Raw genomic sequence first — 17,820 nt, 5'->3', positions numbered from 1 at the left:
TTTATTAGTGAAAATATTCTTGCTATATTTTTATGTAATAGTATTAAAGTAGACTCATATGAATATATATACATTTGTTAGAATCTATTTTAATAAAAAGTAATTCTGGGCTCTGTGATAATAAAACTAAAAATACCAATTTAGTCAGTTATTAATTCCTATCAGAACTAAGGGAAAATAATGATTAATGTGGTTTTTTAGAGAATTATAAAATATTAAGACTCAAAGGGACCCCAAAGAACTTCATTATTTCACAAATTATAAAAGTGAGGACTTTCATTTAGATGAAAAATAACTAATGATGTAAAATAAAGAACTTTGAGTCCTTGAGAAAAGAAGATTGGATTTTCGAATACCTAAGCTCTAAAAGATACAATTACCTTCAGACCTATTCATAAATGCTTTACATTTTAGATTAGGTCATAATCTGCTTCTTTAAAATATTTTTTATCCCAATGTATTTTATTGTTTCTTTAATTCCCATAAGCAGAAAAGGCTAAAAGTAAGCTCTTAAGTGAGTGTATTACACTGGCACTTATAAACCTCAGCGTTTCTGAACAAGTGACTTTTAAAATGTTATGAGGTTTAGGTGTGAATGTTAATGCAGGGATCCCACCAGAGGACCCTGTTGCCTCTGTGAGTTGTCTTGTTGGCAGTAACAGATGATTACTTGAAATGACTGCTCAAGCTCTCTCCTCGTTTTTACTTTACCCTGTTTTGTAATAGTTGAAACAACAGCTCCTCTAAAGCTGAAAAAGTTTAAGACTTACTTGCATTTTCCCCTCCTCTCTTACATAATTATTGCTTAGGATAATGTTTCTAGTTACTACTTAAAATGGAGCACAGGGAGTCTCAATATCTTATTTAAGAACCAAATATAAATATTCTTCTCCATAATTCACTATTAAATAATAAATGTGTCAAGAGCACAGCACAGAGTACATGATTTTTTGAAAAATAGCCTTTGCCTTTTAAAGGTAGTCTGTGTTCATTGTGACATTTCCAAAATATAGAAAAACAGAAAGCGAAAATAAAAGCTCATACATAATTCCACATCCCAAGGTAACCACTATTAGTATTTTAGTTCACACTTTTAAAACACACACATAAGGACAGATGTTGTTTTACAGAAATGAAATCATGATATTTTGTAAGCTGTTATTTTTCCCTTAGTTTGTATTTTCCACAGTGAGCACCTGCTGTATAAGAATTAGCCAGCAGCAGTGGGAGGGGTAATAATGGTTTATGGGGAGAAGCAGAAAACCAGTAGAGGTTTCCAGAGTCTAGCACAGTATCCGACACACAAAAGGCATTCGGTGAACGTTTGACCTGAACAGGTCATACATGACTCTAGACCCACTCATCCTTCAGGTCATAGTATCAACTTGGTTAGAGACATTTTTTAAAAAGTACTACTATAGGGCTTCCCTGGTGGCGCAATGGTTGAGAGTCCGCCTGCCGATGCAGGGGGCACGGGTTCGTGCCCCGGTCTGGGAAGATCCCACATGCTGCGGAGTGGCTGGGCCCGTGAGCCATGGCCGCTGGGCCTGCGCATCCGGAGCCTGTGCTCCTCAATGGGAGAGGCCACAACAGTGAGAGGCCCGCATACCGCAAAAAAAAAAAAGTACTACTATAGGGTCTTAACAGAAATATTTAAACTATTATAGAATCTAGTGTGGTACTGCTTTGTCTCAATAAATAAAGCAATGTTTTTAATTACTAACTCTATATAGGGTTATGTTTTTAAGGTTAATATTAATAAAAATAAGTTTTGACTTGTAACATTGTTTCTGTAAGTTATGGTACTTTGGTCATGTAGACTGGTATGTGGGGATACTGTAGTCTGGAGAAAAACACCCTTTATGGAGACAGGAGTCACTGCTGCTTTTGTGTCCTGTTGTAATAAGCAAGTGATTACTGGATGGATTAACAAAATGTCAAACCATATCATTTTCTGACTCTTGTTATCTGATTATAAAATTCTGTGATATCCTACTATCACCACTGCCAGCACATCTGAAAAACTTAGTATGGAGAATATATGAAGATCAAAATAGAAATTACATTCCCCACCCCTAACTGCCATGGTTTCAGTTTTTAATGCTAGCCTAGGATATAATTTTAATGCACAGTCTTCTGCCAAGTAAAATAAATATTACGTTAAAAACATGAATGGCCACCACTTATTGCCCCCTCATCTGTTAAATTTTATACTACTCTGGATTATCTCAGCACTTGTTATCAGTTAAGCATTAGAGCTTCATTTACTGGGGAAGTTAACAGGAACAGGTATTAGCTCATGTCAAGATCCTATAACAGTAATTAACATAGCACATTTGCTTGGTGCTCAAATGCTAAAGCAGCTTGAATAGATGGTGGTCAGTTCAGAGAGCTAGTCAAAGCATAATTCTAGTTCTTGGCCTCAGGGTCAGTATCACTTACCAAAGCAAGGAGGCATTAGGTCAAGTGACATTCTCTTGGACACCTGTTTTAAAAACAAGCTGCAGTTGTAGGCTTGATACTTTCAGTGCAGAATATTGTAACCTGGCAGAACCTGAGAAGTTTAAGATTATTTTATAATTTATATTGTTGTTTTGTTTTCCACAGTGTAATTTACATTATTTGTTTATAATTTATATTGTTTTATATTTATTTTCTAAGTGTTTCAAATTTTCAAAAATATTTTTAAGTAAAGGCAAATGTTATGTTTTATTTTATTTTTTTTTTAGAAAAGTTCATTGTTTTTGAAAAATCTCAGAAACCTGGTTCACTGAATGTTAGTACTGAACTGATTATCTCTTATTGAACATATTTTTAGCTTAAAACTCCATAGATCATTTTATTTTCATCTAATGTTTATAATTCTTTGGTTTATTTGAATCTTGAAAAGATTATGGATGTTTTGCCTAAATTGTATTATTTAGGCAATACTTTGATTAGTTAGTTGCCTTTTACAGATGGATAGAACGTTACATTTTAGGAAATTCTACTGAAGCTCTGATTAAATTGCTCTAGAACATTTCCAATCCATTTATGATAGAAGTACCATGTCTTCGACTCATACTCATGAACAGATTGACTGTTTGGAGTGCTGATATGATAGGGAAACAGAAAATCAGGCTACTAATATAGCCAAAGCCATATTTAGTTTCTCTGGTAGAATGGGCTTATGAAAACACTAGCTTATTTCTGAACTGTTACATCTAGTGGCATTAAAATCCACTTGTATTACATGAAGTTAAATGGACCATTCACATTTAGCTTCTTAGCATTTTGGTGAAAGAAGTAAGGGATTCATGGTGCTTGATTTCTTCTTTGATATGAAATGCTTAAAAAAAAACAAACAGCCACAATGCTATTATCCTGTCTTTGCCTACAGTCCAGCACCAGAACAATCACATTCAGAGAACTCATTGTTTATTCCAGTGACAGAGAAAATTTTAACATTATTGATTTATTTCCTGCTCACTTATTTTCAAACTTTTCTCATAAGGAGGGCCATCTCAGTTACCCCAGGAAGAAGCCAGCAGAGTTTTTTGCCTGTCTCACCATCCAGTTCTATCTCTGAGCACTCCATTATTAATAGGTTTTATTTATTTTCCTTTCTGGTTAAGATTTTACTTGAAAATAAAAGGCTTCTTGGCTTAATGTGTTAGTCCTTCCATTTAAAGAAACAACCAAAGACATAGACCAAGATTTATGAGCAAGGCATAGACCAAGATTTCAGATCTACTGTAGTGAAAAATTGGAAAGGACAAAATGTTCAGCATCTATATGATGTAATATTATGGTGCTGTTAAGATGCTGTTTTTGGATAATAATTGTTCAATGTATTCGTAGCATATGCCAAATACTGTGTTAAGAATTTTAACTGAATTCTCATTAAATTCTTATAACGTTGTAAGACAGTTATTATAATTGCCTAATTTCACAGATGAGAAAACTGAGGCACAGAAAAGTTACAGAATTGCTGAAGTTACGTAGATAGTAAATGGTAAAACCTGCATTTGAGCCCAGATCTAACTTTAAATTATATTCATGCTTTTAACTTCCACTGCTTAGCAAAAAGTTATAGTATTAAGATTAAAAAAGAACTGTAGAACTCTAAATAAAATATGATTCGAACTTTGTGTAAAGAAAATACATACCAAGATATATAAATATATAATATATATAAATATTGTGACTCTATATACATGTAATCATATATACTACTATATTAAATCAGGGGGAAAAACAGCTTAAGCAGACCTGTCATAACTTGAGTGTGGCAAGGTACTCTTCTTCATAACGTTAGAGTGGGTAAGTGAGAAAGGAGAAAGTAATAGATAGGCCGAACAGTTACAGGTTCTTTCCTCCCCACCAAATGTCTTTGTACCCCATACATGCATTCCTAGACTCATAGAGATGACAGAGGGGATGAGAGGTTTACTTTTCCAGTTTCTCGTCTTAACTATAGACGAGACTATAGGATGACTATATTTCTATTTCTCGTAGAAATATAGCCATCCTATAAGCCGTGCTCATTGAGTATTTTATGTGCCACCTCCTTTAAATAACAGTGATACAGAAATCAAAGACACACTTACTCCCTTCCCTTCAGGAAGTTACTGTTATAGACTGAATTGTGTCCCCCCAAAATTCATATGTTGAAATCCTAACCCCCAATATCTCACTGTGACTGTATCTGGAGATAGGATCCTTAAGAGGTAAAGTGAGGTCATTAGGATGGGCTCTAATCCAGTATGACTGGTGTCCTTTTAAGAAGAGATTAGGACACACACACATACAGAGGGAAGACCAGGTGAAGGTGACCATCTATAAGCCTTAGAAGAGTTTAACCCTGCCAACATCTTGGCCTTAGACTTCTAACCTCCAAAACTATGAAAAAGTTAATTCCTGTTGTTTAAGCCATCCCATCTGTGGCACCTTGTTAAGGCAGTTCTAGCAAATTAATACTGTTACACTCTGGTAAAAAATACAGACAAGCAAGTCAACAGCCATATCAATGTGGTAAGTCTAATAAAGATACCTCCAGAATCCTGTTGGTGCAAAGAGGAGAGATGGGGATTATCTAGCTTCAACAACCAATTACTTTTATTTGAAAGAAATTGCAAGCAATAAAGTTCAATAGTCTAATATCCATCAAAAACTTATAAAGTATTAGCTAATGCTAAGGTGGGTAATCATATTGCAATACATAAACATATCAAACCAACACATTGTGCACCTTACATTTATACAGTGTTATATGTCAATTACATCTCAATTTTTTTTAATATATTAAAAAAAAAACTTAAGTGCAAGTTGCCATACTAGCACCATAGTATATAAATGTTAAGAGGCAGTCCCTGATTTCATGTATTTTATCATCTGATAAGGAAGCCAGAGACCTGACATAGATAACCATAATGCAGTAATATAAGTGTCATGAGCAGTACATAGTACCCTGGTAATATAAGTAATATATATGTACTGCCCTTATAGCCATAGTAAGGAGTCCTGAATCATGGTACTGAGGAAAAGTCATGAGATATCTATAGGGCTCTAAATTGTCATAGTTGTAAAGTTCAAAAATTAATCTTGCCTCAGGAAACTCTTTAATAATGGGAATTCATTTTGGTGGTTTCAATACTTATATACATATGGATCTGGTATAATATGTCACATCTACTGCTTTAGTGATCCCTGTAGCCAACTATCGTATTCCATATTTATTTTTGAGCATGTGAGTTATTTTTTATGTGGCTTTGTTTTTAACTTTTGTTAATTATCTTATTTTGATTTTTTTTAACTTTCTTTTTTTGTTTTTAACTTCTTTTGATGCAGTTAACTTTTGGTTAAATAAAAAATTTTAACGTGTAGTAGCTGGGCCCTGGAGGATTCTAGCTTTCCAGTTCACGATCCACATCATCTCAGAGAAGTTGCCTAACTTCTCTGATGTTTTCTCCATCTATTTGTAGAGTTAAGTTCTATCAGTGAGGGTTACTGTTAAGAATTAAATAACAAAGGGAAGCAAGAAGTAAGCCTTTGAATCAACAGTGCTGTATGTTACCTTTGAAAGTTAAGAGAGTAAATCCTGAGTTCTCATCACCAGGAAAAAATTTTTTTCTATTTCTTTAATTTTGTATCTGTATGAGAATGGTGGATATTCAATAAACCTACTGTGGTATTGTGGTCAAAAAAAAAAAGAAGAAGAAGTAAGCATTTGATTTTCAACCTAAATCCCTATTAGCTGTGCCTATTGAAATTTGCAGTTCTTTTCACCTTTCTGACTAAGCTGTTCTTTTTCTCTGAATTATTTCCCTTAGCATCCTTCCCTACCTTTCCTTCCATTATTAATATATATATATTTTTGGCATCAATCTCACAGAAGATGAACAGGGTGAAAAGTTCCACGCCATAGCTCTGCTCTCTCAGCCAATCAGTGCTTCAGCTGTCTCCCCTTTCTTCACTTGTCCGTCAGCAGGGATTCAGGGAGGTTCATGGGCACGGAGGGCTCTGAGAGGGAGCTGAGTGCTTCATTCCACTGTGCAGTTATGCAATCCTGCCTTCCAGTTCCCAGACGGAAACCCAATCCTACCTGGGATAAGAAGAACGTATTCTGTTCATTCTGTGTTCATGAATTTGTTAAATTAGTCTCTGCTGACACAGACAAGACAGGACTCTTGTTATATATGAGATTTTTTTTTTTTTTGCGGTACACGGGCCTCTCACTGTTGTGGCCTCTCCCGTTGCGGAGCACAGGTTCTGGACGCGCAGGCTCAGCGGCCATGGCTCACGGGCCCAGCTGCTCCGCGGCATGGGGGATCCTCCCGGACCGGGGCATGAACCCATGTCCCCTGCATCAGCAGGCGGACTCTCAACCACTGCGCCACCAGGGAAGCCCAGATTTTATTGTTTATACATAACTTCAGTGGCATTGATGGTGAAGATGCTCTTTCAGTTCAGCCGAGGAGTATCTGCACAGAGCCTGTTTATGTAAGAAAGGAGGGCTGGCAGGAGCACAGGTCACTGTCAACTCACTTTTTAAAGGTGCAGAGGGAGTTTCTTTACTGTCGTTAAGATTGTTCACTATTCAAATTTGATAAAGAAACTTAAGTAAATACCTTAAAATACCCTTTCAGTGAGTTATTTATTTATTTATAGTGGACTCTATCCCAGAAAGCTTTCAAAAGACTTTTTAAGAATATATGAAATATAAGAAAACCTTCTAAATTACAAAAGGGAGAAAAAGAAGAATGAAAATCATGGATGGGACTATTAAAAATGAAGACTGGAGAAAAATTTGTCATTGTGTCTGGACAGTAATGACATATATACTTGCCTGTGGTTAGACTGAATTTGGCTGTAAGCCTTCTAGCAGCTGACAAAAAAAAGAAAATTAATTTTGCAAATTACTGTTCAGTGAGATAAAAAAATAAAATCTCTTGCCCAGAAAAAGCAAAACCGTTCTTGTTACAAAAACCTGAAAGGAACTTCTCCAAGGAATCCATGTAAAAATGGCCATGTGTGGGCTTCCCTGGTGGTGCAGTGGTTGAGAGTCCGCCTCCTGATGCAGGGGACACGGGTTCGTGCCCTGGTCCGGGAGGATCCCACGTGCCGAGGAGCGGCTGGGCCCGTGAGCCATGGCCGCTGAGCCTGAGCGTCCAGAGCCTGTGCTCAGCAACGGGAGACGCCACAACAGTGAGAGGCCCGTATAATGCAAAAAAAAAAAAAAAAAAAAAAAATGAAAATGGCCATGTGTGATCTAACAAACAGCACTCTCAACAGGAACTTCCAGGAGGAGCAGGGGTGGATTTCGTGGAGCTGTTTCCTTTCACAAGTGTCAGTGCAGACTGATGGTGTCACACTTAGCACCCATCATTAAAGGAATTACCCTGTGGGATGGGTCAGGCCCAGTCTGCTCCGAGTCACAGAACAGGGTTCTCTGAGTTGATCTCAACACATATTTTAGAAAGTCTAGAAAATGTAATCAGCTGTTCTTAAATGTCTTTTTTTTCCTCAGATGAAGTTTGTTAAATATTTGGTATCACTGATGGGCATGTTTCAAGAGGAAAACTCTTTCTTCCAAGTGCATACTAACACTTATGCTTTAACAGAAAGTGGAAATTGAGGTTGAATTGACTTCTTTTGCAAACTGAAGAGTCATTAAGGATACTGGCCTCAGGGGCTATCCACCCTTCTGGATGAGCTGAAGATGTGCCCTGATGAATTCACCCTAGTAAATAGTTTAGAATCTGCTTTAATGTCCAGGCAAATCATAGCATAAAACCCTAAAGTTCTACCATACTCTAAATTTACACAGTAAATTTAGCCTGGCAGATTTTTCAGGCATACATAACAAGATACCTACCTGGTGGAAAAGCTAAGTGCTCTCCTAAAACTTTGTCTGGCTTTGAGCATTGTGACTCTTTGGCTTATCTTTGAAGGTAAACTACTTGCCAGGTATATCCTGAGAAAATGAAATGAAGACTTGAGTAGGACTGTAGTTTATAAACCAGTTACAAGTTGAGGGACAGCCTACCAAAAGCAACATATTTGGTTACAGAATAAGTGATCTGTAGCCCTTTTTTTTTCCTGGCAGGAATTAGTTAACAAAGGTATTCCTTGTTAGTGGTAACAAAAATGGTACCCTAAAGTTTAAAAATAATAATAATAATAAACTACTTTTCTCAAATGTTAAGAGAGTTGCATGCACTAGCTTATACAAAATGGCGTCATATTAGTAATAAGAAACAAGTTAACAAAAAGTAGGCAAAAAATACCCGCTTATCCCCACAGAACACATTTTAATCATTCATCAAGGGTCTTTCTATTTACCTGACTCTGGCAGAATTAGGTGCTGGTTCTGAGAAAATGACAGTGTATTTGCAAAGAATTTCCCAATGGAAGATAGTTACTGAATACCAAGGTTTCTGTTATTGTCAAAGTAAAAAATGTTTCGACTTTGTGATGCTCGTTACTGTGACTTTTCCCACTAATAATCTATCTAAAAGTCAGATATCCTGTGCTTACTAAGAATTAGTTACCCTGTGGTTTCTCAGTGATGATAATTGATGGTAGTGTGATCAGAGACATGACTAGAGCAGTGTAATAGAAATCAGGAAATTCAGCTTCTGGCCTTCATTCAATCAGTGATTTTATGATATATGTCATACCTTGTGAACATTCTGTATCCCAGCTTCTCCAGCTGTTAAACTGGGTTCATAATAACTGCCCTGGTCTGTCTCACAGGAATGTTGCATGGACAAATTAGATAAGTGTAAAAGTGCCTTGGAGGTAAAGCCACTCTATGAATAAAAATTAGTGTGAGGTAGCTACTGAAAAGTATGTTGCAGAGGCTAGAAAGGTTAATCTCCACAGGCTTCATGACTAGATAAAGCTTCATAATGGATTCCTGTCAAGCAAACCAAACCCATCTTATCAGTTCATGGCTGTATAGTATTTAATGGAAAAAAATCACTTTATAAACATTTCTTACCTTGATACAAATGTACATTAAAAATCAGTCATGTTTGAATTAAATAAAACCTTTCTAAGTAGCTGCAAACCATCTCTAATACCCAGTTTATAATTTCTGTAGTCATTTTGGAGGGGGAGGATTTGGTATGTTTAACAAAGTTGAGAAATAAGTATAAGAAACCATGTATGGGGAAGAGAAATTGACTAGAATGTTTTTTCCAGTAATAATTGTTACTGTTTTTAAGATGCTGACATTACCAAATTGAGATTTTTTTCCTTTTGTTTATTTTATGGAAATTTCAAACTCTCATTTCTGCCTAGCCCATGTATTTTTTTCCTGGTTACTTCATTTTCTGTCACAGTTAATATTCTCATTCTCAGTCGTAATCATGAGGCACTCACTCACTGCAGCTCAAAAACCCTAACTACCAAATCCCTTGAATACAGAAAACCAGGAGGGCAGAGATGGCCTTTCTTGAAGGAACCCCTTCAGTGCTTATTCCTCTCTCCTGTCCTTTTCACTTCGATGCGCAGAGTTCCTATGTAAATTTCCAGCACCCTTGAGAAGGAGAATTGAGCAAGTATTAATTGTTTGGACATTGCGTACAAGAGGTCCTCTTCAGGCTACCTAGAAACCTTTATTCCTAAGCCAACTTGATCTCTTTTCTTTTGGCAGGGGACCATTCCTAGTGGCTCTGGGGAAATCTTGGCACCCAGAAGAATTTAACTGTGCTCACTGCAAAAATACGATGGCCTACATTGGATTCGTGGAGGAGCAGGGAGCCCTGTACTGTGAGCTCTGCTATGAGAGATTCTTTGCCCCTGTATGTGGTCGATGCCAGAGGAAGATCCTCGGAGTAAGTATAGGAAACCTTTTCACTCCGAGTCAGTTTTCAAGCAGAACAATTTTTTGGTATGAAACCCTTCTGTCATTTTTACTCCCTATTTTCTTCTTGCTTGATCTCCTCTCTGCTTTCATCACTATTTATTTTTGCAAAACAAAACTAAATAGACCTCTGTAGAAGTCTATCAGACTCATGGGGTTAAGTTGTCTTTGGTTTTGTCTTACTGAGTGCTGGCTTGTCTAGTGAAAGTCTAGCCACTGTGGGGAAAAAATAATTTACTGTGGGTGTGCTACCTCCACAGGACCCTGTTTGCTCAGGAATGAAGAGGTCACACAGGACCACACACATCTGAGTTCTCAGAATTGACACCTTCACTGTTTGAAATTAAATTCCATCGCTTTTATAAGAGTAGCACTTCCCCATCTGTCAGGGTTCAAGCTCAGGGCACAGATCTCATGAAATATATAAAACATGAGGCTTATAAATGATATATTTTTCTTGAATGCATATAATGTTTAAAAATATAACCTCAGTTTTATGAGAGTATACATGTGATAGAAAAATAATCAAGCCACACCTTTTTTTTTAACAAAAAGGGAGTAATTTAAGATTCAGATACATAATAAATAATGATGAATTAATGAATTTCCTACTCTGGAATACCCAATTTGCAGTTGTGAAGTAAGGGTAAGGCATTTCCTGTGGGTGACCAGGAGCTGAAATTTTACTTTAGAAGCAGCCAAGGTGCCTGGACTCATATGAAACTCATACAACTCATGCAAAATTTGGAAATTACATTGCTGGGTTCTAATATTCTCAATATGAAAATACAATAATGAAACTGTAATTCATACCAATTGAGATAAAAGCTAGTAGGAATTACTGAGTAGCCTTAATTTTAGAATACATCTTTAAACGGGTCTAAAACTTTGAAGACACTTTAAAATTATAAATACACTACTGGAATATTCCTATATTATTAATTTGTACAATATGTGAAGAGGAAAAGAGGAGAATGATTCAGGCTGTACCTTTTCAAATGACAAATAATAAGTAGAATACATTAATACTGTTTTAGTATATAAATGTATTCCATGAGTTCTAGAATGATTAATAAAGTCAAGTAAGAGTCTTAGCACCAAATGAGGTTCTAGGAAATGGAAGTCTTAAACTCATTGCTTCAGACATGGGCCAGAACTTCACTAAAGGGACAGATTTTCTGGATTGTGTTTTAGTTGTTTGATAACCTATTAAAGAAGGGATAGCAATCTGTCTCAAGGATAGAAAGTTGAATAGATACCAGAAGCCTTGGGAAATGATTTGGTTGAATGTCCACTTATACATGTTCATGGTGATCTCTTTGGATATAAATAACTGCCATTTCTTCCCATAGCCCTTCAGTAGTGAAATATGGCGTTTTCTATGGCCAATAACTTATCTATATCATTTTCTTTTTTTTGTCTTTTATTTGGACAATATTTTTTATTAGAAAAGAAAATGTTTCGCTCTACAACAATTAGAAAATACAAAACATGTAAAGAATAAAATTAAAATGATCTATATATTTACCAGTCCCAGAGAGTTCCTTAGGATGTGTTTTCTTCCAGTTTGCTCCTTATGAGTCATTCATTTATAAGATTGTAGCCATACTTTATGTATAGCATCCTCCTTTTTGTGATAAATGTTGTGGAAAGAGTAAATTCCTATAATGTTAACTATTCTTCAAAAATGATTTTTAATGACTCCATCTCGTTCTGTCAATTCAAAGAAACAATTCCTTGCAAACCCAACTCCCTAGAACTTGTTTTACTAATTAAAATCTGGCCCAAGTCTTTGATATTTGGTATATGTAACCATAGGACTATTGTTGACTAGAATCCATGCTTTATGGTTCAAATTTTAGACAGTCATATGAATGTGTGCTTAGTACAGCCATAGCTGATTTCCAAGATCCTAACCATGTGTTAAACATGATTGGGCTACACTGATTAAGTTGTTGCTTCCATCCTGCGACACAGTATAGGCTTGTTTTAGTTTTTAAGTGTTTTGCCATTCCTCCATGACATTTTCAAGATAATACTGTGAAATCTTTACAAGTTAATGTTTCCTGACACCCTTTCAGGGAAAGCAGAATGTAGGGTAGCAAGCACTTATGAAATGCTTACTTGGATTCACCACATTTATAATGTTTAAATAACACTACTCATTCTTTAAGTAAGTTTATTGATGTGTATTTGTGAAAATGCATATTTTATATGATGCATCAGTTTAAATGATTCGTGAGTCTGTCCTTAAATATCTCTAGTTCATTAGATGAAAAGCTTAGGCAAAGACAAAGCATGTGTTTCTACTTTGGGTCAGTTTAAAAGGACTGTATTGGTACAGCTAGTAGAATAATCATCACCTTTCTTTACATCCATTTCCTTTCTATAACAGGAAGTCATCAATGCTTTGAAACAGACTTGGCATGTTTCCTGTTTTGTGTGTGTGGCCTGTGGAAAACCTATTCGTAATAATGTCTTTCACTTGGAGGACGGTGAGCCCTACTGTGAGACTGGTAAGATCCTAAAGCCAGGAGCTTCTTAAGTTTTGAATGAAGACAAAACATTATCCCTTATAGTGCTATAAAGCTGAAAGAAAATATTGGGCAAAATAGTTTTGCTGGATGTTCTAGGGACGCTTAATGTTACTTTAAATATATAGCAAAAAAACTATGTAAGATTTTCATGTGACTTGGTCAAAACATATTCCCAGCTTCATTAAGAGAAATGACCATGTAAGCAATTTAGAAAACTATTATTCTTGAATCCTGAATAGCTTCTGGATATAAATCGTACCAAATCGTGTAGCTTAAAGCCACCCCTTACACTCCACTAGTGAACTTTTAGTGGTTATAAAAATGAGAAATATTCGGGCTTCCCTGGTGGCGCAGTGGTTGAGAGTCAGCCTGCCGATGCAGGGGACACGGGTTCGTGCCCCGGTCCAGGAAGATCCCACATGCCGCAGAGCGGCTAGGCCCGTGAGCCATGGCCGCTGAACCTGCGCGTCCGGAGCCTGTGCTCCGCAACGGGAGGGGCCCGCGTAACAGAAAAAAAAAAAAAAAAACGAGAAATACTCAACTTTTGAATATAGTAGTGATATGCTCTTGAAGACCACTGCTTTAACAACAAATTGGAAATCCTTTGTTACTTTTACTGAATGGGAGGGTAATTGTGGTTTGGACTGCTCCCTTGGTTAAGATTATTTTTTTAAAAACAGGCTCTAAAGAACAGTCTACGACATTTGTCCTATTACCTAAACTGTGAACACTTCCTTTTCCTTCCCAAAGACTATAAGTGAGCTTTCTTAGCACTTATTTATTAATATTATCCTTACTTAGATATTACGACTCCACATACATGTTTCAAAAAATAACATATTTTTCCTTTATTATGCCTCCACTCAGTACCCCTGCATTACCACTATGGGATTTTATTGTTGTTCTACCTTGCAGTTCAAAGGGTGGTGATGGACCAAGGGAATAGTCCATAGTAGTCAAGTTAAAGAAGCAGTCAGCTTCTAATTGGAGGCAGGTCAACATGACTTGACCCTCCTTTGCCCAATCTAATTAGTAAATTCTAACAGTTCTACCCCCAGTGGATATGGAATTCATTCATTTCTCTCACCTCCACTGTCCCCACTAAATCCAGCCCACCCTCACTCTTTGCCTGGGCATTATAATGGCCAGCCAAAATGGTTTATCTTCTTCCCCCCTACCCTCAGATAGCTACGGTAATACTTGTGTGAATGTGAATCAGCTTGTGCTTGACACCCTTATGGCTTCCACTAGAGTAAAAACTATACTCCTCCCCAGGGCCAGCTTTGCCAACCTCACCTCCTCCACCTGATTTTCTGTCACTGGATTCCAGCCGTACCCGGCCCCTTGGTTGTTTCTGAACCTGCTGGATACTTCCGGCGTCAGGGCTTTTGTACTTGCTATTTCTTCTGACTGGAATGTCCTTCCCCAGCTTTTCGGAGGTGATTTCTGCCCCCCTTTTTTTCAAGTCACAGCACAGCTGTTTTCTCCTCAGGGAAGCCTTTCCTAACCCCCGTCTAGAGTGTAGTGTTATACACCTCCCCCAGTTATTCTTTATCGCATCACTCTTTTCTTTCCTTTATGGTCTTTATCACAGTCTGAAGTTGTTTATTATCATTTATTTTTAAAATATAATAAATGACGACATCCTGCTCCCAATGAGACTAAGTCCCACGAGGTGAACAGCCCCGTCTGTCTTCTCCCCTGTGCCCCCAACCAGTGCCTAGAACAGCGCCTGGTGCACAGTGGGGCTCTGTGGGTGTGTGTTGAGCAGCTGGCACTGAGGAGTATTGAGGATTGCTGGAAAGGTGACTCGCGCCGCGGGTGGTAGCCTACTTTCTCCTCCAGCCCAGGTGGGATTGGAAGTGTCCAAAGTCACAGAGTGAACCATGGGTGAACACACATAGTAAGAGCAGCTGCAGAAAAGAAAAGAAAATTGCCAGTAAGTTCTAATTTAGTGATAGTACAGAGACATCTTGTCAAAACTGCTTTCTTCAGAAGGAAGATACTAATATTTTATGACTCTAATCTGTGTCAAGTAAGAGGTGTTCTCTGGCTAAGGATTTTCAGCGTGAAGTCATAAAATGGAAAAGAAAATACAGCAAAAGAAATGGTGGCTAATATTGTTGTGATACAGTCCAGCCAGAAACTCAGTCACAGCATTTATTCATGGAGGTTTCCTGTGACTTGTTTTTCTTCCTTATCAAATCAGATGTGCTATGAAATTTGCTAATATCAGGTATTTCTTCTTCATTTATGCTCATTAGTCTTATTGTTACTAGTTACTGGAAGTTCTCTTATATTTTATTGAAACAGTCGTGGCTATTGATAACTTATCAGAGAACAGTGTTCTTCATGCATATTTGGGCATTTAAGAAGTTGGACAGAACTGAGGAGTATTATATGGAAAAATACAATAGAGGATGTTAAGTTGCGTATATAACGTTTACCAGGGGTAACCTGAAATATACGACGCGTGTATCTCAAGCCAAATTTTATGCCATGTGAAAATTTTCCAGTTACTAGTAACTTTGTCTTTGTCATCTCATTTAATTCCCATTTTGTTGCTCTTTTCTAAAACCTATCATTCTAAAGCTTTGTCGTGTTTAAATTGTGTCTACCCCTACCCCTGCCCCAATACAGATTATTATGCCCTCTTTGGCACTATATGCCATGGATGTGAGTTTCCCATAGAAGCTGGTGACATGTTCCTGGAAGCTCTGGCCTACACCTGGCACGACACTTGCTTTGTATGCTCAGTAAGTAAACTCTTGTTTCCGAATTGAAGGAGCACGGTACGGCCGGTTCTAGCCTAAGCACTAAATGGAAATAACAGTTTTTATATCTTTCAGTACTTCACACCTAGAAATATTTTTACAGTGATTTTGAACATTGTTTATTAAAATTTTCGGTTCTTTTTGAAATTGTTTGGCACAGAATATGATGTTTACCCCTTTAGAGAAAATCCTATTTTTGATACATTTTTGTTCATAAGGAGAAGCTGTATATTTCTTAAAACAATAAGAGCCTTTTACTTTTTTTAAACTATGTTTTATTGGAGTGTTTTTAGTAATTTATGAAAACATAGGTACTTCTTAAAATAGAAGTAAACTGTTATAAAAATCTATTACTGACTTAACACTGGAATTAAACTGTATGTTGATCCATTTCCTTCCTTCGTAATAGCCTATGAATGTTCTTTTCTTTTTGAGACTATAATCAACTTGTAGTAATATATTTACCTCTTTCATTTGATATTTTAATATTTTTGGTTTTATTTTAAATGATGAGTATAGATTCAGAGATTAACGTGAACCTAATATATATATTTTTTAAATTTAGAAGTAAATATCTAATGAAGTGTTCTGTTCAGATGTTTGTTTTTTTAAATTATATTTAATATTTCTAATAGTTTTTAATATCCATTGTAGGAAGGGGGAAAAGGCTTGTTAATTGAAGTCAAATAATTTCCTCAAACATTACCATTGAACCCTGTCTTGTTTACCTCATCCATCTCTTAGACTTCATAAAATCTATAAAAAGCAACAACTGTTAGCAGATTTGCCGCCTCCTATTCTCTGGTAGATCTGCTCAGGAGCATTAAAATTAACAAAGACAGTAGGAAAAATAAGAAGACATAAGTGTGAATAGTTAACTGACGACATAACTTCCAGCAGCCAGATGTTGACTAGGGTTTTCATTTTAAGAAACAAAGAAATGAATTAAAAAGAACTGTCAGGTATTCTGTGACTGTATATTTAGGGGCTTGGGAATGGGTGGCAAAGCAAGTGTGCTGGGTTTTTTCGTTTGTTTCTCTGAATGCTTTGTTTCTCTACAACAGGAGGCAGATTTAAAACATTGGCTAGAATCTGAGAAGAGAAATTATATTTAATGTCATCTATGTATGTGTTAATTTTTTCACTAGGGCCAAGTAGTCATTCCCAATAGAGAAAAATAATGATCAGTGAGTTTAAATAAATTAGAATGCATTCCAGGAAAAAGTCATTCTTCATTGCTTTTGAAAGATTCCATGGAATATAATAGTAATCGTGAAATGTTAGGGGGTCTAACACAACCAACTAAAGTGCTTTGTCATGTTATCCATTGGGTAAAAATATCATTTTCCCCTTGTTAGGCGTACTTGAAAAAATAATGATATTCTCTCAAATAATGCTTCTTTTTCAGGTATGTTGTGAAAGTTTGGAAGGTCAGACCTTTTTCTCCAAGAAGGACAAGCCACTTTGCAAGAAACATGCTCACTCTGTGAATTTTTGAAAGTCAACAGTCCAGGGGAAAAGAAGAAATTTGAAGAGAAAAAGGAGAATTTAAATCACCGATTAATTTTTAGATTTAATATTTATATGGAGTTTTGAAAAATAATAGTGGCCCTGAAGGGATAAATTCCAAGCTTTGAAAACCAAGTCTATGAGGAAATATCTGGCTTCATAAAGTAAAGAGACAGTTTGGTGTTTATTATTACTTTTTTTCCTGCATTTTCTGCCCATAAAATAACTTTTATAAAAGCCAGTTTCCTGGTTGACTATTAAATTCATCTTAGAATAAATCAGTGAAGAATTAAATTTTAGAATAAAAACCTTCAACCTCTATGCTGAAATAATTATACCTTCTTTCCTTACTAGGTAGTTGTGAGTAAATCTATAAAAGGCAGTAAAAATGCCTTACACTTAATAAGTGAAACATTGTGTTTTTTTTAAAAAAAATAGTGTTTATCTTTAAAACAATAAATAGGAATTTAAACAGAATTTTATCAGTAGTAGGTGTCAGGGTTTTTTAAACTGTATACTTTTTTTTTTTTTTTTTGTCTTTACAGTTGATCATTCCAGTAGGAAAGGCCAATGAGATTTTGATCAAAATGTGTCATGCCCAAAAGAGATGTTATATTTTTCTCTGATCCCCTCCACCCCAAAAAAGCTA

General features: G+C 36.3%; 1 protein-coding gene across 1 annotated transcript in view; it reads left to right on the top strand.

Moving 5' to 3' along the window:
• The window catches only part of PDLIM5 (PDZ and LIM domain 5), a 239,259-nt gene extending 222,052 nt beyond the window's left edge, over positions 1-17,207 (top strand). Inside the window, exons 13-16 of the mRNA XM_079699411.1 lie at positions 10,142-10,322; positions 12,747-12,867; positions 15,529-15,644; positions 17,071-17,207. Coding sequence (XP_079555537.1) covers positions 10,142-10,322; positions 12,747-12,867; positions 15,529-15,644; positions 17,071-17,160 — 508 coding nt within the window. The 3' untranslated portion in view covers positions 17,161-17,207. The remainder of the gene's footprint in view (positions 1-10,141; positions 10,323-12,746; positions 12,868-15,528; positions 15,645-17,070) is intronic.
• The last annotated feature ends 613 nt before the right edge of the window (positions 17,208-17,820 follow it).

The sequence above is a fragment of the Hyperoodon ampullatus genome (genome assembly GCF_949752795.1).
Source record: "Hyperoodon ampullatus genome assembly, chromosome: 1".
In the NCBI taxonomy this organism is placed as follows: Eukaryota; Metazoa; Chordata; class Mammalia; order Artiodactyla; family Ziphiidae; genus Hyperoodon; species Hyperoodon ampullatus.
Note: the sequence above shows the minus strand (reverse complement) of the source record. Positions and strands in the feature narration are given on the sequence as shown.